The 26640-nt window shown below is 36.4% G+C and overlaps 1 protein-coding gene across 5 annotated transcripts in view; it reads right to left on the minus strand.

Annotated features, from left to right (window-relative positions):
- Positions 1–26640, minus strand: part of LOC133529766 (aminopeptidase N-like) — a 43552-nt gene that overhangs the window by 15622 nt on the left and 1290 nt on the right. For 2 of the 5 annotated variants that reach the window (XM_061867570.1, XM_061867571.1), the window contains exons 2-3: positions 9846–10009; positions 626–900 (exon numbers count right to left, since the gene is read on the minus strand). In XM_061867570.1, coding sequence (XP_061723554.1) covers positions 626–900; positions 9846–10009 — 439 coding nt within the window. Of the gene's footprint in view, positions 1–625; positions 901–9845; positions 10010–14756; positions 14874–26640 lie in introns of those variants that run through there. The other 3 variants (XM_061867572.1, XM_061867573.1, XM_061867574.1) reach the window with 3 other exon arrangements.

Consider the following 26640-nt stretch of genomic DNA (forward strand, 5'->3'; position numbering starts at 1 on the left):
ATGTAAGTTTACTTTTAAAATAATGACGTTTATAATTTAATGTTTATGTTTAAGAATATTTTTACATAATTTCCAATCGTGGTTGAATGCAGAATAGGTCTGTGCCTTCGATACCTAACCTGTCAAGAAAATACAAAATGGCGGACGAATATTTGATATGTCACCGTATTTAAAAATTATTTCGCTTAAAATTCAGTTTTTTCTTCACAAGTGTGATGAAAAACATTGTGTGTAACTTCGGGGGTAAGAATATTGCAAACTCGGGTCTTTAATTCCCTCCAGCCTGCAGCTGTCGGGAATTACCACCCTCGTATCCAAAATTTCACTTACCCCCCTCGTTGCACAATGTACTATTATTTAATAAGATACAGTGGTATTCTTAAGAATAGTCGAATAGTTATACGAGTAAAACTAAAATAACTTACAGTAGCTAATTACTCGGGGCTCGTGTACAAATCACGCGAGGTTTCTTCGGCTACTTTTTGACCCCAATATACCCCGATACGGCTAAATCAATTTATGTAAGACTTTTCATAATACTTATTCATTTACTGACGCTCATGAAGATTGAGATTCTCCATAAGTTTAAAAAAATAAGTAAAATATTTCTGTAAAGAATACTTACTCATTACTCCCAGTCTTCTTATCAACATAACTACTGATATAAGCTCCATCCAACCCGTTCACAAGGTTCCCAGAATACGGGATAGTTAACGTATAATTCTTCCCAGTCTCCAAAGGTTTTGCCAACTCAATGGTCAACAGGTTGAAAGTATCGTTTAGTTGGACTTTGGAGACGTCAATGGAGTCTCCCTCACCAGTTAGGGTGACTTTGTCTTGGTCGATGTCGAAGTCTTTTGCGTGGAGGACGATCTTTGAGGTTTTGGCGTTGGCTTGTAGCTGGAAAAGAAATAAATGTTTTTGAATATTGTGTTCGGAAAGGTATAATGTGAATGGAAGGACTGAAGTTAGTACGCATTGTGTGCTAAATGAACAATCACTTTGTTTTTCGTCCGTCCGTCTGTCAAAACCCTTTTTCTCAGGAACGCGTAGAGGTATCAAGCTGGAATTTATATCAAATACTCAGGTCTACTGTGCCTTGGAGCTGTGAAAAAATCAAACTTGTAAGCCAACGCAAACAAAAGATACAGCCGTTTATGTCGCAAATTTTCGACACTCGCAAGGGAATCAAAACCTACAGGGTACTTCCTATGAACTCAGAATCTTGAAATTTGGTGCGAAGCAACGTCTTATAGCACAGATAAAGGGAAAATTGCGAAAACCGTAAGTTTTTAGTTACAACATATAATAAAAATATTTTTCATAATTGACATAATTTCACTCGATTGTCGTGATGGGTGAACTTTTACTTATATACCTACAAGTTTGTACGGAACCCTCGGTGCGCGAGTCCGACTCACACTTGGCCGGTTTTTTTTGCCATTTGTGTTTTCTTATTACATGCTGTTTTTTGTCATGAACCCATTATTTCGGTCAAGTCTGAAACCCCACCTGAAAAATCCTCCTTTGAAATAAGGAAGTCGTAAGCCTGTCTGTTCTATTATTAGAAAAATTAAAAGAAAAGACTACTTAGTTTTTTTGGAATATTTCCGCCCTTATCTCTTCATGGGTTTTACTGAATGGTTTCTACATAACGCGGCATGGACGAGCAGTGGATCGGTTAAAAACTGTAGTACAACAACTAAAACCTCACAGCTCTGCTTAAGAGGCTGTCAACACCCAATGTCCTTGAAATTGATGTCACTTAAACAGTTTTTTAAGAAAGACTATTTGTTTTAGTCAAGTAAGAAAAATATATGTTCATATTAATTATACTTCAAAGACCGTGGTTGTACTCGATACATGATTGAACGAAATCGGCTCGATAGAAAATAATTGCAAAGATTGGTCTTAAAATCACAATTAAACGGTTTTATGTCTTTATTGTTTTGACTTATGGGTCTGCAATTAAAATCATAATTTCAAAACATTTATATCTAAACCGCTCTTGAGTAAAATATTACACTAATAACCCACTTTTTTTTATTTAAATATTTTTCTTATTATTCCCTTGCTCAGGCCTAGTAACATGCGACAGTGCTATCTCATTTACTCCGATACAAATAGACAGTGTGCGCGCTTTAGGTATTGACAGCCTCTTAAGATCGTACAAGAACAGGAACCAGCAGAGTAAGAAAACATCAAAATTTTTAGGAAAAATGTCATGGGATTTTATAAATCTTCTTTTATTTTAGATAATATAGCCTGGTTAGTAACTTAGTAGATGTCTCTTGACCATTGCAATTTTATTTTTTATTTTTATTACGAAAAGGTAAGCATTTGACCACAATCTCACCTGATGGAAAGTGCCGATGCAGTCTAGGATGGAACATGCTTACCTAAAAGATGTGTATTCACTCTCGATTTAAAAAGATCCAAGTTATAGTGGACTGGGAATAGATTTGCAGGAAGTGAATTCCACTCCTTAGCCGTTCACATGATAAAGCTGGATGCGTAGCGTTTAGTGCGAATCAGTGGTAAAGTAACGACGTAAGGGTGAAACGCAAGTCCGCGTCTAGTCCCACGGTGGCAGAACGCAGATGGGGGGATAAGATTATGTAATCCCATCGCACACTCCCCGAAATGTATCCAGTAGAATACCGATAAACAGGCTACCTTTCTACGGTGTTCTAGGCTCTGCAGTTTAGCCTCAATCAATAACAATGTAAAACAAATGATAACTGTACAAACTGGAAATCGATAGTATTGATTAGGTTATAAATAGGCTTTTCGGTCGCTGAAGCCTTCAGGTTTGACCGGTCATTACACTCACGCAGCATTCCAAATTAAAAACATTATATTCTTTTGACGTCGTATTGTTTGAGGCGTTACCAAAAGCGTAAAAGTGCTTTTAATCAAGATGTCGCGGGTTCAACCCCAGCTCGTACCAATGAGTTTTTGAAACTTATGCGCTCTTCTTCCTAGCGTTGTCCAGGCATATTGCCACGGCTCATGGGAGCCTGGGGTCCGCTTGACAACTAATCCCAAGCTTTGGCGTAGGCATTCGTTTTTACGAAAGCGACTGCCATCTGACTTTCCAACCCAAAGGGTAAAACTGTGCCTTGTTGGGGTTAGTCCGGTTTCCTCACGATGTTTTCCTTCACCGAAAAGCGACTGGTGAATATCAAAAGATATTTCGTACATAAGTTCCGAAAAACTAATTGGTACAGTCAGCCAAGAAAGTGGTTTACCACTTTTCGACTGTATTACTTGACAAATTGAATCGAAAAGTGGTAAACCACTTTCTTGGACGACTGTACAAACACAAACCGAGGTTTGAACCCGCGACCTCCGGAATTCAAGTCGCACGCTCATACCGCTAGGCCACCAGCGCTTTGGAACTTATGCACGATATAATATATCACTTGATAGTTACCAGTCGCTTTTCAGTGAAGGAAAATATCGCAAGGAAGCCGCACTCACTCATCCTAATAAGGCCTAATACAGGGTGGCCAAATAAGAAGTATACATTTTGTTTTTAAATTTTAACTGTATTAAGTTCAAAAATTATTAGGTATTGTTTTAAAAATATATTCTTCAGGGTTGGCAAATTCATGCGAAACATAATATCTGACATATGTCCACCTCTAACAGCAGGCAAATGTAAGCCCTTATCATCCCAATGTTCAGCATCTATTCGCACATTTTTGGCATTATCTTAGTACATTTGTGTCGAATAGTCGGTTTTAACTGTTTAAATTTCATCAGCTCGTTAGCATAGACACGTAATTTTAGATAGCCCCACAGAAATAAGTCAAGAGCTACAAAATTTGGAGAATTTGGGTGCCAATCACTGTCACTTTTTTTCAAAATTAATCGAGCAAACAACGTGTTTTAAACAACAGAAACATTTGAGATAAAATTGCTTGCTGCTAGTGGTAGACATTTGGCAGAAATTATCTTCCGTATACAATTGCCAACCCTGAATAATATATTTATGAAAAAATATTTGATAAAATTTCCACTTAATGTAATTAAAATTTAAAAACAAAGTGTATCATTCTTATTTGTCCACCCTGTAGTTTCCTCTGTATTAGGAGGGTCAGATTGCAATTGATTTCTTAAAAACTGGTACCTACGCCAATTCCTGGGACTAGTTTAATATATATAATATGTCCCATGTAAAAGTAGATCTAAGCGTAACTACTTACCTAGAACTAGATCTAGCAGAATGAAGCATTGCACTTTCGTTCGACCTACTTCCTCGCATTAGGTATAACTTCTCGGTATCCGGATTGCATAAGCAATTGCTTAACTTCTTGTATCGTTGATATTGTACAACGATCTAACAGACAAATCGATTACTTATGTTGAAGCGGGTAAGGCTGGGTGGTCAAGGAAAAACACCCAGACGCTTTCGAATAAATTATTTTATATTATAACAAAAAATAAAACCGACTTCAAATATTACCAAAAGCGCCATACATGTACCTATAACATTGGAAGAGTTCCCTCGATTTCTCCAAGATCCCATCATCAGACCCCGACTTGGTGCCAACGGGACCATCTCGGGGTTATATCCGTTCGAATAAAATAAAAAATTTGAAAATCGGTTCATGATTCTCGGAGATATCGGGTAACATACATACAAAAAAAAACAGTCGAATTGAGAACCTGCAGTACTGCAGTATTTTTTTTTACTTTTTCCAGAAAAATTAATTAAAAAACAAAATACCATGTGACGCTCCAAAAAAATAGCGCATATCACATATCCCTTCATGTCAGAAGACACCCAAAGTACGTAAGTAGTAAGTTCTTTGAAGTAGTGTTGTGGTTTATGCTAGATAATTATTTTAAAAATTAAGTATTTTTCATACTTTATCAATCTATAATATCACCTACTTTTGGCATGAAAATCTGAAAAACTTTGATATTTACAAGCAAAAATAAGCAAGAAAGGCTGACCACTGGTGCATGGCTGAGCACTGGTGCCTTTACCCTACATAGTAATAATTATGCTAACCTCGATGGACTTTTATGTCTGAAATAAACGATTTTTTTTACTAGGAGTGCCTAATAGGGTTGTTTCCATCTACAAATCTTAGGGCAGAATTGTATCCCAATAAAGTCTTTTGGATTATAAGAACATGTTAAACGACTTTTAGAGGACGTGTAATGACCATATTTTTGTAAATATTGAATTTAAAATATCTTTTGGCACACGTCACGTGACCAAACTCGAAACGTCATTGAAGATTCTGATGACGTCACAACTCTCGGATTGACACTGTTGACAGTTAGGCGATAAACAACAAATGACAAATGTCAGTTGACAGTTCGTATCTTCTACGTGTGTATGTAGTTATGTGTCAAACCGTAAACTGTGACGTCACACAATTTTCAAAGACCGTTTTGGGCGCGAAAGCATCTGTCAAAATATATTTTGTGATTTTAACATATTTAAAGCCGTTTTTAGTATAAATGTTGAATTTTAGGGCAACTTTTAGTTAATATAGAACGTAATACAAGCGTTTCGAAAAATTGGAAACAACCCTATTTCCATACATTCTTTCACGATTATAATTTAAACTTGTGGTCCCTTTAAAATCTTTCTAAGAGGATTTTACTATATTTTTCATTGTTTTTGAACCACCTATTGCTATAGACATGCTATGTGTATTAAATAAAATAAGAGAAATGCAATCATAAAATAAATCTACGTTGGTATGCTTCACTAATGGCGATACGAATTACTTAAATATTGCATCATAAAAATATAATATGCACATTGATAACTTTCAACGATTTGAGTTTAACTAGCTGTAAATGACGACATAAATTGATTTAATGTTTAAGAATTAAGTTAATAATTAATTATTCATCCTCGCGTTTTGCCACGGCTCATGGAAGCCTGGGGTCCGCTTGGCAACTAATCCCGTGAATTGGCGTAGGTACTAGTTTTAGTTGTTACGAAAGCTTTTTGATATTTAACGAATTTAATACTTACCAGTGAAAAAAAAGGTACAAAGTAAAATGGCGTTCTAAAAGTTATAGTCATTTGTCGAGAGATGGCAGTAAATTTACGTGGCTACAAAGTTTTCTTTGACAATCCACCTCTATTTCAAATCATCTTTGACCGCGTCATGTCGTCAATTGTAAACAACCGCACAAAAGATACTTAAAAGTCGTTGTAATGCCACAACCAAGTAGTTACATATTCCTGTCACTCGCTTACATTGTCCTGTGCCAAGGTAAGTTCTGTTCTGGTCAGTGGTTACTTTTTTAAATCATCCACAGCAATCAGTATCCCTAGTGTAAATAAATTCGATTTTGAAACGTGACGTACGCGTTTGCGTTTAGTCTCATTTTGTATTGGATTTAGAAAGAGCGCGCCAAGCGGGACGTTTTGGAAACTCAAAATCCTATACAAAATGAGACTTAACGCAAACGCGTTCGTCACGTTTCAAAATCGAATTTATTTACACTAGGGGTACGGATAAAAATAAGTTAAAAATGTATGTACAAAATACTTAAAAGCCAGTGTCCGAAAAATTCTCCGTTTTTCATACAGTAGTTTTTTTTATAGACACTCTTCCTCTGGAGTTGCAGGCGTACATAAATAGGCAACGGAGACTGCTTACCATCAGGCGGGCCGTATGCTTGTTTGCCACCGACGTAGTATAAAAAAAACTGTGTTGTATGTGGCATTCAGTTAAATATGTATTTTAATATATGTATGTATATATATTCTTTTGTTTTATGTTTATTCTATGCTAAACTTCTTTTATTGCATCTGGAACACCTACTGACATGACATAAATTTATTTAATTCCGCTACCTAAAGGTTGTCTGGAAGAGATCGCTTTTTAGCGATAAGACCGCCCGTTGTTTACCTCTTCTTAATGTGCTGTATTATTTGTATTGTTTCTGTATTGAGGTGTGCAATAAAGATTATTTGTATTGTATTGTATTGTATGTTTATGGTAAAAATGAAAACATGGCAATGGCAAAATACTTGCCTCTGAATATAGTCAGCTTCAATAGTTGACCGCGGGTCAAAAATACATAAGTAAATATTAATAACAGTTTTACAAACGGAGATTAATAAGATAATTAGAGTGTACTACCCTTTCGAACGAGGTCTGTAGAGATATATCTGTATATGGAAAGCTATTAAATGGTCGTACGTTCTTTTGGCGCGCTATTTTATGTCACAAGTGATTCAGAACTCTGTACCCTTGATAATATAACTGTCAGGTGGCGGTCAACCGGAAGGCAAAGAAAAGTAAACAAACGTAAAGTACCTAATACTTTATATTATAAAACTAAAAATTGGTAAGTATGTCAGTAGACAAAAATGTAGTACAAAAGACATAAACGCGTGAAAGCCCCCTTCTGCCCGCCCCCTTTTAGTCTTTTCTATGGGAGCGCGGCGGCACGTGATTGTTCTATATTTTTATAGTAGACTACAGCGTATCGAAATGAACATTATAGTTGAGTTGGGAGCCCATACATGAAAAGTACGCAATTATAGTTCGGTATAAGAAATCTTAATTCAACCATGAATAAATAAATAAATATTATAGGACATTATTACAGAAATTGACTCAGCCCGACAAGCTCAATAAGGCTTGTGTTGAGGGTACTTAGACAGCGATATATATAATATATGAATATTTATAAATTATTAAATACATAGAAAACACCCATGACTCAGGAACAAATATCCATGCTTATCACACGAATAAATGACCATTACAGTCGACGAATTAAAAAACGTATTATTTAATCCACTACTTTTGAAAGAGACTGTACGATTCGTACCCTTGATACCTGTCGGATGGCGGTCAACCGGGCGGTAAAGAAAAGTAAACAAACATTATCCTTATTTCATCGAATGACCCAGAACTTGATGTCGCTAAAGGTTGCGTACAGTCAAGTGCATAATATTATGTAAACGACCACCGAACTTATTACTCCAAATTGATGATTGATAAATACAGGGTGTTTGAATAGTCACCTGCAATAATTTACGGGCTGAATATGCAGGTCATATTGAGCAACTTTTACAGACAATGTCCAGACACGTCACACGTATTCGCATTGTTTGATTTGGTCGAAAGAGTTAAAGAAAAACATGTTTTTAAGAGTTAGGATACCTATAGTTTTGTAATTGTTTAGGTGAGACGAAGTATTTCGCTACGGTCCATGTTTTAGTCATGGCACTCGTATGAATAGGTGTATTTATATGACATTTCATGTCAAAACAATCTTTTCAAAATACGTAACAAGTAAAAAAACTGCAAGTCTAACAGTAAAAAACCCGGCCAAGTGTTAGTCAAAAACGTTCCAAGAATTACGTACATCACACAATTTTTAACAATGTTTTTTGACCCGAAATGTCCTTCTGATCTGATCAAAAACCAGATGTAACGAAAAGTGTTATGTCGCGGTGGCTACTGAAAATTCCTATAATTTGAAAAACAGTAGTAGATATGTAATATTTTATTTCTTAACTCTTTCTGAGAATGCAAACAAATTTTCTTTCCGGTAACTCAAGCACTTTTTGTATGAAAATATGGACCCTAAAAAGTTTTAAAGTCTTGTCAAGTAAGTAAAATTTATGTACAGCTACGCTAGACAAGCGATTGATTTCCAGAAATGCTAAATATACCTCATTTTATCAGTTTGGTCACGTATAAACATCGAAATCAGTTTTCTATTTAATTTCCTTTGACCTCGGCATCAGACAAAAGGACTGGAAAGCAACCTACATACGTTACGATTCGATCATGTTGAAGTGAAATCGTCGCAAAAAACTGTCATTGTGTGCAAGGTCGACTTTAGTGTTTACTTGCCTTTTGGCATCTACCTGCAATGGCTATATGTATAGCTCTATTAGCCACGCTGTGTTTGTGTCCAGTTTTACTCCGTTCTTGGACATTTGTTTGTCAATTTGCCAAGGTTAGAGCCACTTGTATAAAGATGATTTAAAAGATGCAATCGCATCTCTCTTAAACCTGGAGCTGTTGTTTTTTGTCCCCAAAAACTGTGGCGGATTGGGCCTTTTTAATGGGGTGAAATGTAGTTTTTATTTTTCTCAAGAGAATTATAATCTACAGCTAGATAGACATGCAATTGCACTCAACTTTTTTATTTATTTGATAAAAGATAAAAATAGAAGCGTGACAGAGTGGTCAACAAAGACAACGAAAAGATTTTTAACCCAACTACCTATCTACCTAACAATTAAAAAGTTTAGAAACTTAACTACAGTTTATTTTTTAACAGACTTCAAATAAAGGAGGAGGTTATCAATCGACCGTATTTTTTTATATGTTATACACCTCAGAACTCCGTCGTTGCTGAACTGATTTAGCACCGACTTCTAGTATATCAGTCGCTAGCGCGTATAAAAGGCTTATTTTGTTTTATCCTTTTTGAAAATATTTTTTTTAAAGATTAATTTTTGTTTTGTTAAACTCCATACTTTTAGGAATTTAGTTAAGATGAAGCCCAGGGTCATGAAACCGAAGCTATTGACAGTTCATTCACCAAAATATCATTCCTCTAATACCATTCTAATACTTTGTAAACACGACTCAAACAACATTCACTCACCTAACCTAACTCTTCCTTTCGGCTTGCGGGTAATAAAAGTGAAACTACTCATAAAACCATTCCCGTTAAAGTACACGGAACTAAACATAAGTTACTACATCAGTTTTACTTTCTACAGGGTGTCCCCTAGCCGATTTCTGATTTCAAATACAAATAATTTTCGAACGCTGTTGCGTTCTATTTGATTTTCTTTCATGAGCTATAACTAAGGCATATTAACTTACCAGTATATCCACATTGCCGAAGAAGCTATAGTTTGTAGCTGGGTCAACATCGTACAGTAGTGACAGGTCGTAGTGGTGTGGTACTACATCGCCAGGCAGCAGGTACTCGGCGCCCAGGGCCAGCTGGAGCACCGTGAGGAGACAGGCCAGACAGAGCATTGTGGCTGCAAGAACAACATTTATTCGTTAGATTTTTTGGCGAAAAAAAAATTTTTATGCTAGTTTGTGAAGTTCGTATAAGCTGCACCGACTTGGAACTGCCAAATTGGCAGCGATAAAATGTGGTAAGTACCACTATTTATACATAACTACATACATAAGAATTGTTGCGATGCCCTTACTGCAGGGTTCATGTTTGAAGGTCCTATTGTAAACATTATCATTTGTAGAACAACATGAGAGCAATAAAAATACTTGAAATACATATAAACGGCATATTTCCACAGTTGGTAATTTGATGTTTTTGTAGTGCGTACGAGTAGAGCTAGACCAAGCTAAGCTAGCAGCGATTTTAATAGCACAGACTGTGCAAGTATCAAACTTCTATTAAAATGATGATATTAAAAAAAACACTTGCATAGTCTGTGCCACGTCTGTGCTATCCAAATCGCTGCCAACTTAGCTTGGCCTAGCTCTATCGAGACCTTAGACAGACGGAAATTGGTCAATTCAGATTCCCAGAATTGACCCATACTAACTAACACGGCATTTTTTAAAGCAAATCATGAATGTTTACTTTTATATCACAATAACCTTACATATGTACCATAAACACTTACCCCCTTATTCATAAACGTGTACTAAAGTTACGATGCCGCTAATAATCGTTTGTCCCTTTCCATCATACCAATACGTCGGAAAGGGACAAACGATTATTAGCGGCATCGTAACTTTAGTAGACGTTTATGAATAAGGGGGTTAGTAGTGTTCCTAGGCACAACAAATCCCATCAACCATTAGTGTTCCCAGTGTTCAAAAGGTTTATACCTAATCTTCTAAACCACACACCGCACCGTCAACTTTCTCGCGTTTGTCCCGGGTTTTAGCCACGGCTCATGGGAGCCTGGGATCCGCTTGGCAACTACTTAATCACTCAATAGTTTCTACGAAAGCGACTACCATCTGACCTTCCAACCCGGATTTCTGACGATGTCTTCCATCACTGAATAGCGACCAAATCACCGCATCGTATAAAAATAAATTGATCCAGAAATCACATTGTTTGTCTTAAACAATGAAACAACATTATTTTAACACTTTTTTACACAAAGTCCGTCAGTCACCCGGCGCGGTGTCACGGCCATTTACCGGTATATAAGTAACTGTGTCAATAATCATATGTAAATATATGATTACATAAGCCATGCGATGCGGGCTATAAACCTATACATAATATCTATGTTATGGAGGTATTTTAAGTTTAAGGGCATGATTGGTTGGAATTTATATGTTGATTATGATTATGAAATTGATTAGGGAGCAATTTGGGTCCCCTTTTATTCTTGGTATATATAAACGACCTTCCCTCTGCTATTCCCCATAAGTGCATATTATTCGCGGATGACACTCTAACACATTGTGTTTGAATGAAAATTATTGTACTATAAAATTTGCGCATCGTTTAATTACGATAGAATTCTGTACAATATTCTACAAGAACATCCTGTAACTAGGTATAATTAAGTATTCTTGCAAATAAATGATATTGATATTGAAAAGTTATGAAGACCAACGTAATGCGAATCGAGGTAAGCAACATCATATCTAGGATGTTAATTTAATCTCCTGCAATAATTTATGGGGTGAATATGTAGGTCATACTGAGCAACTTTCACTATGGGACTAACCCCGAAATCGCGAAAAAAAATTGGGTAATGTTTTTCGAGCGTACATATGTATGTATGTCCATTTTTTAGCACGCCCTACAGCCCAAACGGCTGGTCGGTTTTTGACCTCTTATGTCAAAAACCGACCAGCCGTTTGGCATGTCTTTGAATTCCTCAGAATTGCGGTAGTTAAATAGGTTATCTAAATTTGGAAAATGGCGCCCGCAAATGAAAAAAAGGTGGGGTTGTTTTTTTCTTACCATAGCAATATGGGTATCAAATGAAAGCTAGTGAAAAGACCATTTCAAAAATATATGTGGCAGTCAGGTTTTTTTGTTTTTATAATTAATTTACTTGTTGACAGTGCGAGTTATATGGTGTCGTCTTGGCAATATTTTACATGAAAATGTTTTTAAAGGGATAAATAATAATAATAAAATTGTTTATTCTAATTAATTGAATTGAATGGTACTTACATCGATAGCTTAGTTAGAAGCTACTCTCAGGTAAGGTTATGCCGTCATCAATGCAAATGGCATGCGCAGTAAATACTTTACACTGATAATTAAGATTTAATTAAAAAAAGTAATCAGGCGCGCTTTAATTAAGATAAGTTATGGTAATTATACCTATATTAAATTTAATATTTTTTATGAGTGTAAGTTAGGTACGAGTACATTTATTTTCGAAGTATTTTGTATTTTATTTATTTGCTGAATATGGGTTTACAAAAGTGTACAATAACATATTTTTCACCACACCAACTGGTAAAGGCCCTCTTGATTGTTCAAAAACTAATGAGAAAGTTGCATTTTATCCACGTGTTGAGCAAAGTAATCAGATGCAAATGTTAAGTTGTTTCCTTATGTTAGCTGGTATCAGAATTGACTTTTAAATGATGATTTTGAATGATTTTTTTTATTACGTTCTTTTGGATTTGATTTGGTTTAAGTTTTTTAGTATTTCATAGTTAGTATTTTCCTCGCGTTGGTGTGGTGAAAATTTTTGTGTGTCACTAGGAAGCAAAGTTTGTTATTCCTCGTGCCTTTGAGACCCTCGTAACGCTAAAGATTCCACTTCTCGAATCATTCGCTACTCTCGTGGTAAAATTTTGGAATCTTTCGCTTGCTCGGGTATCAAATTATCAATATTAGCACAAGCGGTTACTTTGCCCCCTTGTAAAACAAATAACTATTAGTTCAATCGTACCTTGCTTACATGCAAAACTTGCAGTACGTATCGCACTATAACATAAAATAAGATAAAAATATTAAAAATAACATGTCAGATTAATTCAACAATATTAGAAAAGTCTTACTACTTTTATAGTTCTACTTTTTCACATCGGCACACAAACCTCCTCAAGGTTTTGCCTACGATGGGTCTTGTATTAAATTCTAGACTGTAAATTGTTTGTTTATTCAATAAATTAAAAAAAAATGCCTACATAAGCTAATTCTGAATATCACAGCGGTATATTACCATAAGTTAACAAATGCAAAGGTATAACCAGTTTAAGATATATCGAGGATAAAGAAGGATACATAATATATGGTCTGCATACGAATGAGTGGGACAAGGACGACATGAGGATAGTAATGAAGGTTTTCACTTGAGATAAACAACATCGTAAAAACTACCTATTTAGACGACTCGAATCGAATCCTAGAAAACACTAAAAGGAGTTACCAGTGGTGGCTGTATTGGAAAGCGACTAGGAACAGAGTACCTGCTAGAGAAAATCTGACCCTTGCGCCGTGATTCGGGTGGCCTAGTGGTTATGGCGTTTGGTGCGAGTGCAGGAGACGCTGATTCGATCTCAATCCTGGGTGCCAAGCCAAGATGCCAATCGTTTGTGCCGTAGCGTACGATACGCTAATGGTAGCTCTGTCGCACTAATGACAAAGAGTGATAGAGAGAGGCAGTGAAAGCCTAAGTATTTTTTCTTGCGTACATAAATCAATAAATATTATAGGCCATTATTACACAAATTGACTAAGTCCCACGGTAAGCTCAATAAGGCTTGTGTTGAGGGTACTTAGACAACGATATATATAAAATATAAATATTTATAAATACTTAAATACATAGAAAACACCCATGACTCAGGAACAAATATCCATGCTCAGCACACGAATAAATGCCCTTACCAGGATTTGAACCCGGGACCATCAGCTTCGTAGGCAGGTTCACTACCCACTAGGCCAAACTGGTCGTCTACATCTTTGTAAAGCCCGATCAGAGATATATGATCATTGTCAAGAGGGCGCTGTTATTCTCATTATGATGATGGAGGATGACTGTCCAGTTTAATGTGAAAAAATTAGTTCCAGTGAAATTCCGCAATGTGGCGCGTGATCATATATCAGTCACATCGTATATCATGTATAACATCTATACTGTACCATGGTTGCAATAAAGAATGACATCTGTTTCAGTTTGGAATATTCGTAGGGCGGCGGGAATTAACTCCCGCTTTGTTTTTCTTCATGAGCCGTGTGTGTGAAAATTAGGCCACCTAGTGGAAATCGAGTTATATGGACGTTTCGCCACACCGGTAGGTAGGCAAGTAGAACCGCGACCACCGCGGTCATATTAGGTACTGGCGGCCCGCCCCGGCTTAGCACGGTTAGTAATTATACAACTAAACGTTCCTCAAGAAACAAAGAATGAGAAACAAGAAAGTTTGAAGTAACAAATATACAGACAGACAGACGTGGCGGGGGACTTTGTTTTATAAGGTGAAGTGATGATTTTATTATTTCATCTTTTTTCAGATTCATATTATCAAGTAGGTTTCACTGTATACGTTATGGACCATCTAAGAGACCGAAAATTTATAAACGAATGCGAGACATATAAAATAAAAGATTTACAATTTATCTTTTCCCATACCTGGATTTCAAAAATATCTGCCGCACATTAGGTATATGTTTATTGTAGAATTATACTAAATTTCACTCACAGCAGATTATGAATTAATACTAGAAAATTACAGTCACAAATAAAACTATTATTTAATTGCAAATGCTCGAAATCAACACACGCAAAATCCGACAGTGTACCAAACATGTGTAAAACTTACCTACCCTCATATATGTCCATAGAAATTACATACTCAACGAATATAATTTACTCACATATAGCATAAAACTTCAATAAAAGCTGTTATTAAAATCAAGTAGGCTTTCGTTGATTATTGATATCAAAAGTAAATAAATATTATGACAAAGTCATTAAATGACGTTTTAATAATTATTAATATTATGGAGTGTGGAATTAAAAGGAGTGAAATCTCTTATGGTAGAACTGTTGCAAGTGTCCAGCTGTTAGCTCTAAATAATAGTTCCAAATCTCTCCAGTAGGCCTAGCACATGATTGGTGCGACAGTATCTCGCGGCGAGATAGACTACCCGTCCTTTTCTAACCATGTTAATTAAAGAGGGACGGATAGTCTATCGCGCCGCGAGATAATGTCGCGCCAATCATGTGCTAGCCCGGCTGTAGCTAAGAACGTAGGCGTTATTGACGGAGTGAAGTGCGCTGTCTATGATTATTGATTTGTTTTTTTTTTTCAAGTATTCTAGGTATTGTAGCGCCACCTATTTAAGGTTTTTTGATGACACTTTTTGGTACATGGAGATTACATTCCTTACCTCCACCTTCCATAATTAATATGGAAGGTGGAGGTAATTTATGAATATAAAACATTTTTTAATTTGCAACACTAAGGTAACGTAAGTAAAACGATGTGTTTGTAGCGATCTTGTTTGAAATAGGTCAAATATAGGTACAGTTAATTGCAATAATAATTATCTTGCACCTCCCTGTAAATTAAAATGATCGAATTGTCTAGTCGTCCGATAAACGGACGTGTAAAATAGTACATTGTGTATTAAGGGAGGTAAATAAGAATTTACGAACAAATTCGTATTTCTTGTACCCGTACGTTATGTTGTTTTTTTTATATTTTATAGGTATTGTATTTTTTTATTGATCTACACTTATCTTTGATGATAAGTTAGCAATCTTATCATCACACCACTTGATGAACGCTTTATTAGGCATTCATCCAATTTAAATACCAATGAATAGGTACCAAGATAAGTTGGTAGCGGTTTTGATAGCCTAGATAATGATGATGATGTAATCCTGTTATCCCCCATCAGGGACATAGGGCTCGCAGAAGAATTTTCCATTTGGCGCGATCCTGAGCGGCTACTTCCAGCTCTTCCCAGCCGAGTCCAGTTGAGCCAGCCTCCTGCTCAACTGATCGCCTCCATGTGGTACGAGGCCGCCCTGACCGTCTACTGCCAGTCGATTGCTAGCGAAGACCCTGCTTGAACAGGTGGTTATTCGGTCTACGGAGCTGTGTCCAATCCAGCGCCATTTCCTTACAAGGATTTCCTGGTCTATGGGTTTCTGGTCAGTTAACTGCAACAATCTGACGTTTGAGATAGTTCGTGGGCAGTAAATCTCTAGGATTGGGCCCGGGTACGTCCTTAAACTCGTCCAAAAGAGAGGTATGGGCACTGTGAATGTCATCTCGCTTTGTGTGGTAGGGCACAGACAGCGGATGTCATTCCAGATCTAGAGAGCGCAACTGGGGAAGTACCTCCACCTTACAGAAAACCACAGCCAAATAAGACTAGACCCTACTCATAATGTTGTGTTCCTGCCGGTGAGTAAGGTTGCCAAGCTCAACGAGGGCGGGGATGCTAGGGTCGCCACCGTGCATGTAACTCCTCTGGAGTTGCAGGCGTACATAGGCTACGGAGACTGCTTGCCATCGGGCGGGCCGTATGCTTGTTTACCACCGTTTAGCATAAAAAAAGGATGCGTCACAGACACTTGTTTATAAACACCACCAGCCTTTTGCCCTGATAGTGAGTGTTATTTTAAACGCCAAACTTTTATAAAATTATGACGTTTACTTAACACTTGCACAAGCTATCAAAATCGCTGCCAACTTAGCTTGGTCTGACTAGTAGTTTGTGGTTATGACATTACTTGCCAATGCCATGTATCTACAAATAATAACCGGACCCAAACGAACCGGTTAGCATTGTTGACGTTACATAGTGCAGTTATAATACATTTACATAATGCGAGAGGTCATTGAACCAGACTTTTGGTAATAACACGACGTTGCAACATCATAGCTATTCTAACAGCAACACTTAAGTGAAGTATAATACCACGATATTGTCCATACAAAAAGACAAAACGTTTTTTACTTCTAAATATTTTCATTCTCCATGATTTCGGTGTATGTTATTGACACAAAGAAAAACTAGATTTGTACGTTTTACAACACATTTTTTTTTAAAGCGAAACCTATAAACCTAGAATATATTATGCTGAAGCGATCGACATCAAAATGAAAGTGATTTGTTAAGATTTATTTAGTGGAAACCGTTTTATTCCGAAATTGAATTTCATAGAAAAATTACCGTTAAGTACTTCGTTAGATTCAAATATGTAATAATTATACTGTGGGCACTAAGTTACTAACATAATAGTCTTTAAGAAACTAATCTTACATATATGGGTATAATACCTGAAGTAAATAGTTCAATTTCAATTTCAAAAATCTGTTTATCTCTCTTAAGAGGAAAGTGGAGGACCCGCGCGAAATATTCATACAAACGTAGTCCTCATTTTCCTCTTTGGATGTGAAAATTATTGAAAATATTTTGACACAATTTGTTGTACAGCCAAGTGCAAAAATAAGTATCGAATAAATCGTCTCATAAATATGGTACTACGCTCGTATTACACTGGAATAAGATGCTATGGGACATATTTTTGAGTAAGATGTGTACACCCATATTTTTACACTTGACTGTATATCAAACACAGCTACCCCCCTACGCCCCTACGTGTGATTTTTCGTTTTTTTTTTAAATTATAGTCGTTAGAAGCATTTACAATTTTATATAAAATCTGTTTCTCGCTCCTAATTTTTATAATACAGAAATCAATAATAATTAATAATAATATTAATAACACGGGCAAGGGCAGCATCCGCTCGGTGTACCACGGTGTATGGTTACATTTCATTAAATTGTCAAAAGGGCTCTACGTGTTGGCTTCGGCTCCGCGCACGCCTCCCAAAGGTCCGGAACACCATTGTTCCGTGATGGGAAAGACATATTAATAATAATAGCTATGGTTATAGTATACCTATTAAATTATGTAACAATATTTTCCAAAATGTTAATATCCAGAAATGAAAATGGGGATTGCGTTTGTATAGACAATCGGTCGTCCTCTTTCCTCTTAAGGTGCATTGGATTCACCACGTTTAAAAAAATACAGCGCTTTTTTTTATCATAATTAATACGGTTGCCAAAAATCCGTTTAACAATGATGAATCCTATCTTTATCGATTCGAACCCGTTCATGAGAGATTTCTAAACACTGATACGAAAAACTTGGGCTATCCTGTAACAAAATATTTACAGTACTTATGGTGTTAGTTTATCGCACTAGTGCGATAATTAGCACATTACGTAACCATCTCGAAAATTTAAAGGGCCATTTGTACTGTAAAACATTGTACGATACATGTGCGAATAGGTAAATCGCTAGTCGTTTACAGCTTCAAATAAGATATCAAACACTTTATTAAAGGAAACAACGAATCTACCTATAAGTTAATTTAATCTAAGTTTACCGATTGTTTTTACTTTCTTTAGTATAAGATATGCGACACATATGCAAGAATCTAGTTAGGTATTTATCATGTTGAAAAGTCCCAAAAAACGCAAAAAAAGTAGACTTTCCCATACAAAATATCAACGTTACACCAGCAAAAACATATGACACAGCCAATTTTATTTGCGATTTGCGGGGTTGCTCACATAGGTAGTAAAAGTTGCTCAGTGTGACCTATACATATAATATGCAGAAAACAGTTTTTTGACAAGTTTTCACAGATTATTTGTTACAAAATAAATATGATATGATGCATTAATGGGGTTTGTTTACCGTCTGTGCCAGTGGCGCCCCCTACGCACAGTTTTCGTAATATCAATCAATCAATTTATTTATTACAGACAACATAATGGTCCACATATCGCGAAACGTCTGGTTGACGTAACTGGTGACCGAAGAGCTGGCGGCTTCCTCGCACAACGTATCAGTATTGCGATACAACGAGGAAATGCCGCCAGCATCCTTGGTACAATGCCTCAAGGGCCTATTTTAGATATAAGCTAGTTATAGTAATTATCTGTATATATCCATTATGTATATTGTTATTGTAAATAAATACTTTTGTTTTGAACTTAATGTACATGTTAGTTTACTATTTAACGCTAATAATAAATGAATAAATATGATTTGGTCCTCTGGCTCTTATAGCACATAACAGGACAGTTAAACTTATATTCCCTATTGTACAAAATGTACAGGATAATGAGACGACAGAAAAATATTGAGAAATAAGAAAAATATGCAGATTCATTCACAAAGGAGGCGGCAGTGTCTTTCTTATAATATGATGCAAAAATATTCCGTTCAAACACATTCAATTGGTTTTTGTACCTCGGACAATGACCCTTAAATATCTGCATTTAAATATGGTTCTAATATAGACGCTGCTTATACAAATCCTAACTCATTACTACAGATAATTTTCATTGCTTCATTACATAAAATGTAACATAAAATGGACCCGGGTACGTCCTTAAACTACGTCCAAAAGCGAGGTATGGGCATTGCGAATGTCATCTCGCTTTGTGTGGTAGGGCACAGCCAGTGGATGTCATTCCAGATCTAGAGCAGAGCCCAACTGGAGAAGTACCTCCACCTTACAGAAAACAGCAGCCAAATAACACTAGACCCTACTCATAGTGTTGTGTTCCTGCCGGTGAGTAAGGTTGCCAGAGCTCAACGAGGGGGAGCGGGTTTAGGGTCGGCAACGCGCATGTAACTCCTCTGGAGTTGCAGGCGTACATAGGCTACGGACACTGCTTACCATCAGGCGGGCCGTATGCTTGATTGCCACCGACGTAGTATAAAATAAAAAAAACTTCAACAAGCGTAGGGAACGTTGCCCCATACATTTGGCCTATGCGAATGGCGCCACTTTTTGATATTTAACAAATTTAACACATATCGTTCAAAGAAAAAGGATCAACATCAAATGGCGTTCTAAAAGTTTTATCATGTGTCGAAAGATGGCAGTAAATTTACTGTGGCTACAAAGTTTACTTTGACAATCCACCTCTATTTCAAATTCTCTTTGATAAAAGCCTGTAAAAACTTGTAACCTCCAATATAATCGGCAGGGTGTTCATCCTCACACCTTAGAACATAAATGGTCGCGTACTGTGTGGTTCAAGAGGAATTTCCTCCCGCGGACGCGCCGGCTGTGGAATGAGCTCCCTTCCGAGGTTTTCCCGAGGGTCTACATAATGGGGTTCTTCAAAAAAGGAGTGTACAGGTTTTTAAAGGGTCGGCAATGCGCATGTAACACCTCTGGAGTTGCAGGCGTCCATAGGCTGCGGTGACTGCTTACCAACAGGCGGGCCGTATGCTTGTTTGACATTTTGAAAGACCTCTACACTAGCGCCCCAAGCGGCGAAATTATATGCGTTAGCCTTCATTCTAAAATTCAATCATTTAAAATACATTTAAACTTCAAGAGATCTTGAGGTGGAATACCATACATGATTTAAGTTTCGTTTATCGTTTTCTGTCAACAGTTGTCATGTTGGCTAGGCCCCAAGGTCCATCGATGGCCAGTCAAGAGTACCTATTGCTGTTCGAATATCTCAATGTATGGGTACATTTCTACTGTCTTGCAGCGATGTCGAATACGACGTCAAACAAGCAAAAAGTAAAAAAGTGCCTTTTCATATTTATTGGGTTTCATACCTCATAAAGTTGAATGTTAAATCTTAATGTTGCGAGGGTACCAAGTTTCACACGAGGGTTAAACAATTTTTGCCACCGAGTGAAACACAAAAATTTTCATCACACCAACGCGAGGAAAATTCTAACTGTAATATATCAAATAAAATCAAACCAAATCAAATCCAAATGAACGTTGACAAATATTATTATATCTCAAGGGTTCAGTCTGAAAACCAGCGCTAGGCCCTCTGCTTGGCATATGCTGAGATTGGAGCCCATTGGCCAATCATCAGGTATTAAATGTAATGAATTACCTATCTTTCTAATTCATTTTTATTTAGTATAATATTTAAGGTTATTATTGTACTTTGTCCATAAGGTTTTTTGTGGCAATAAATATTTTCTCATTCTCATTCAAAATCATCATTTAAAAGTCAATTACCAACTAACATGAGGAAACAACTCAAAATTTGCATCTGATTACTTTGCTCAACATGTGGATAAAATGCTAATTTCTCATCCGTTTTTGACCGATCAAGAGATTCTTTACCAGCTGGTGTGGTGAAAAAATAATTAAACAAATATCAACCTTGCTTTGTTACCAGTACGGTACACTATGGCTCTGATTTTGTGGTAGTAAATAAATTACTGAGTTTTTTGTTTGTTTCGATTTTTTTTTTCATTTCATAAGGAAAAACCCTTATTAGGTCTAATTAGCCTATTCACAACTCGCAATTAACTTGAGAGAAACGCATCTTAGCACGAAATAGGTAATCATTTTACAGAGCTTGTCTGAAAGAGATGTATCATTTGTCAACAAACAGTCCATTGTTTACTTTTAAAATTAGCGTTACGTCATTTGCTTTTGTGATTTTATGAAATAACAATAATGTTTAAATCGTATTGAGAAAAAGTAATCTTATAATTCATAATTATTCTATTAATAACGTACATCTTCGTAGAGTAAATGAGGTTAAAGATCTCGGCGTACATCGACAATGAGTTGCAATTAACTACCCATGTAAATAAAATTGTTCAGAAAGCATACAAAATGCTCAGGAGGCTTACCGCGAAAATCGAAGTTCGTCAATTGCGGGCATTTTTTTCTGTCACTCTAATTACGCCTTAGAGTAAAAGAGAAAGATCCCCGCAATTTGCTAATTTCCATTTTCCCGGTAGGCCCCCTGATTTATATTTCGTCAAAGGATTTTAAATATCCAAACACTATCATTCTTTTATACAACGCCTTCGTTAGATCCCACTTGGAATATGCTTCTACGGTATGATCTCCTCATTTTACTATTCACATTAATTCAATTGAAAGGATCCAAAATAATTTTATCAAGTTTATGAAATAAAAATTCAAAACTTTTGACCACAACCATCTAGAATCCCTTCAAGTGCGTCGCGATGTTAGGGACCAAGTGGTTTTATTTAAAATCCTTAACGGATCGATTGACTCGCCTAATCAGGGGGCCTACCGCGAAAACCGAAATTCGCAAATTGCGGGGATCTTTCTCTTTTACTCTCACTAAGTCGTAATTAGAGTGACAGAAAAAAATGCCCGCAATTGACGAATTTCGATTTTCCCGGTAGCCGACCTGCTTTCGGACATATTCTTTCGTGTCTAGACCGTCGAACGCGTTCCTTTAACTTATTCTCAACTCAATACCTTCCAACCGAACTGTGTACGCGAAGAACAGGAGGCTTACCGCGAAAATCGAAGTTCGTCAATTGCGGGCATTTTTCTCTGTCACTCTAATTACGCCTTAGTAAGAGTAAAAGAGAAAGATCCCCGCAATTTGCTAATTTCGATTTTCCCGGTAGGCCCCCAGATTTCTCGTAACAGCATGCAAAAGTTATAATGAGAAGTACTCTGATATTGATATATTTAATTCGACCTTACCTAAGTTTGTTTCTGCAATTAAGAACATAAATAAATAAATAAATAACAGTAATAAAAAATTCAATAAAAAAGTAGTAAATATTAAATCTAATGATTTGTAATCTGTAAGATAATGAGCTGCATGTAAATTACGTATCAGCAAGGTATAACGTCTTTCTTTTCTGTTGTTAAAGTTTAATAACCTTACCTGAACCTACTTAACAAAGACATAGAAGTTAAACTAAATTGTATAAGTCTGGTTCGAGCAACAAAGACTGTTATTATTCTATAAGTGTAAACTGTTATGGCTTGTGTGTATTCTATATCTGTTTAAACATATGTATTATTTTTCGCTGTTTGTTTCCCAATAAATAAATAAAAACTATTCAGTTTACTAAACTACATACTGATAGTATAAGTAGAATACGAAAAAAATACAATCGTTTTACACTTAACTAAAATTACATAAAATCCCAATACCCCAACGAATCATGTAATTTTTTTTTAAATCTGTCTGTCTATCGTCCTTCCATGTGCGTGAGATAAATAAATATTATAGGGGCATTCTTACACGAATTGACTAAGTCCCACGGTAAGCCAAGAAGGCCTATAATATACAAATACTTAAATACATAGAAAACATCCATGATTCAGGAACAAATATCTGTGCACAGACGTAAATGCCCTTACCGGGATTCGAACCCAGGACCATCGGCTTCATAGGCAGGGTCACCCACAAGGCCAGACCGGTCGTCAAATATATATATATAGTACGGTCAAATTAAGTCAAATTTCACTAAAGTCAGGAACTAATTCTAAGGACTAATAAAATCACTACGGATTGTTTTGTATGGGCTAAAAACCGAACTTTATACAATCGTTACTAAATTCAGCCCCCCCCCCCCCCCCGGAAAGGGGTGAAATCGGCTGAAAATAATGTAATGGTTATAACTAAGAAGAGAAAAAAAGGTGTACTCGGTGTAATTTGGCGTACGTTTTACAACACTTATATCTAAATTCGCACGTGTTATTTATGTTAATTTAAGCTACGGAACAGGTTAAAAAAAAAAAACATACAAAAAAATCTGTATGCAGACAGACAGTCAACAAATTAAATACAGGTACGCTCAATGTTTGTTAAATTCGAAAAATCGCGTTTTTCCATATACTTACGAAAACGTTTTAGACTACTTAGTTCACTCAATGATTGTTTAAAACAATAGTTCCGTTTTAATGCCAGAAGAAAGATTTGTGCTCGTTGCCCGTCAAAAGTGTCAAACAAACTGTCTCGGAACAATCGCTGCGCGTAGGGTTTGAGATCCGGATATCCGAAATATCCGGATATCCGTCAACTATAAGATTCCGATATTACGGATCCGTTAAATATGGTTATTGACCTATAACCGAAACAATTTTCTAATGAAATTTATGAATAATTTCATACCATTTTGTCATTTAAATATAGTATTTTCATATATTTAATCAATTCAAATACTAACAGCACATCAATTTTGACAGGCACATCATGTCACGCAGTAACTTTATTAGATCATTGGATATCCTGATGACTTGGGGCTATAGGTTCAAAACAAAAGCGACCTGGAGGCCAAGGCTAGGATAGTAGAGTAGGAAGGAGAGAAAATTGGTCTGATAATCAACCACTAGAATATCTCGAAATGAATAGGGCTAAGATGGTCGGCTCTTTATCATTCGTCATGAAGGGCATAGTGACAAGTGATAAAAATAGAACCATGCTGCCACCGCAGATCGAAAAGACCTACCTAAAGTAATCGGGAACAGGAGATAGATGTTCGAATCCAAAATGCCTTAAGATGCTCAGCAGCGCTTCAACCGAGTTCTAGTATCCAAGCTGATCAGTAGACTGTCCATGATTCAAGGTCTATAAGACCATAATTAGATTTTGATGAATGGCATCGGTAAGTATTACACTTAGACTCTGAATCAGAAAAAAAAGAACAAGTTCTTAGTTAAGAAGACGAAATTCTGGCGGAATATTCTAGGGACCTATCAGAGATGAAGATAGAGAAGATGAAAGCGTAGGAAAAAATAGGGAGCTAGAGTAGCTTAGTTGCGGCACCCAATATAATTAGCGAGATTATAGCCGCACGGCTTCGCAGGCTTGGTCACTTGGAGTGGACGGGGAGAGAATCGGGCTGTGAGAAGATAGGAGCGATGTAGCCCTAAAACGCCCTCGGAGTATCCAACTAGCGTGGAGTGGTGCAGAATAGAGCAAAGTGACGTTGTTCTTGTGTCAAAGGCCAAGATTCTTTTTGGGTCACTGATCCAGTGAAGTAAGTAAGTATTGCTTTCATAGTTAGTATTTCATGACGAATGAACACGAGGTGAGGCATTGGATGTATTTCCAACTATGCACCAGCTAATCCAGATATAAACCCTCCTTATTAAGTACGGTTTTAGAGATAACATTATGTTAGCTATTATAGTAATCAAGTAATCATTTAAAATTGGTTGGGGTAATATCATTGTATTAAAACATAGTTAAAAACGTTATTTCTGTGTTATCTAAATCCGTTTATTCGGATATTTATTTTGGTGGATATTCGAATAATTAGAATATCACAATATTCTACATATAGTAGTGACACCCAGTAGTGACACAAATAGGTAATGTAAATACTGCGAGGAGGATCTTGTTTAGGAAATAATCGGACAGAAAGACGGACATGACGAATCTATAAGGGTTCCGTTTTTTGCCATTTGGCTACGGAACCCTAAAAACAGAACGATCGAGTATATTCCTTCAACAGGATGCTCTCCTACAGCATATATAATAACCGGCCAAGAGCATGTCGGGCCACGCTCAGTGTAGGGTTCCGTAGTTACTCTTCCGTCACAATAAGCTAAACTGGAGCTTAAAGTGTAGTAAATGGTACCTTTCACCCGAGTTAAACAAATACTTAGGCAAATTTGCATAATCAGAACCTAATTAAAGTAAGTCTTTTTACTATGAAGGGAAAACTGTTTTGCGATAACTCAAAAACAGCTAAACTGATCATGTCCGCTATAGTTTTCATTTAATGTCTTTCTTAAGCTCTACTTCCACGATTTTTTTCATATTTTTTGGACCTATGGTTCAAAAGCTAGAGGGGGGGGGGACACATTTTTTTTTCTTTCGGAGCGATTATCTCCGAATATATTCACTTTATCAAAAATGTTTCTTGAAAACCCCTATTAGTTTTGAAAAGACCTTTCCAACGATACCCCACACTCTAGGGTTGAAGCGAAAAAAAAATTCACCAAATTCACTTTACGTGTAGGGTATCCTAAAAAAATTAAATTTTTAGATTTTATTGTACGACTTTGTCGGCTTTATTGATTTATAGATCCATGCCAAATTTCAGCTTTCCAGCACTAACGACCACGGAGCAAAGCCTCGGACAGACAGACAGACAGACAGACAGACAGACAGACGGACATGGCGAAACTATAAGGGTTCCGTTTTATGCCATTTGGCTACGGAACCCTAAAAAGGGCTTAACAGACCCACATTTGGACCAATTTACCTGAATAGCGACCCACAAATGCCAGATTCTTGCAACTAGGCTTGGCGAAAGAAAAATGATGGACCAGCGTACACCTCTTTGTAGAAAACCCTTCCTGATGCTAGTCTCAGCTGCAAGGAGCGGACGGATTTAAATATACTATGCTTTGCGCATGCGAAGGTGCATGCTCTGGGACAAAAATAATACGTAAAAAAATAAATATTTTTGTTTAATTAGTGTGTAACTTTGATTAGCTAGATCCGGAGTAAATTACAATAAAACGATCTCAGTGTTCTTAATTTTTATAATAATACTTTTATCGAAAATATTACTTTACTATAAATATCGTTCAGCAAGTTACCTTTACTTAAACATCATTTGCCTTGCAAATTGTATTGAAACGGCCATCCGACTCTTGGTAGTGTCATCCGGTATGGAACAAAAATAGTGTAATTTGCTTGTTTATAAACCGATTTTCAAAATTTTAATGGAATTTTATAGCTTATTAATGTAGCTTCATATCTTGATACAATGTTTTCCTGTAAAGTTACTAGTAAAGTTGATGAAAACATAAAACAGATTTTTTTTCGGGAAAATTTAAATAAAACTTAAAATTTCTCGCAAACTATGGTATTCACAAGGTCAAACGTATAAACGATATTGTAGCGCATTTAATTTTGCTTTTTATGACACCC

Source organism: Cydia pomonella, chromosome 21, assembly GCF_033807575.1.
Source record: "Cydia pomonella isolate Wapato2018A chromosome 21, ilCydPomo1, whole genome shotgun sequence".
Classification (NCBI taxonomy): domain Eukaryota; kingdom Metazoa; phylum Arthropoda; class Insecta; order Lepidoptera; family Tortricidae; genus Cydia; species Cydia pomonella.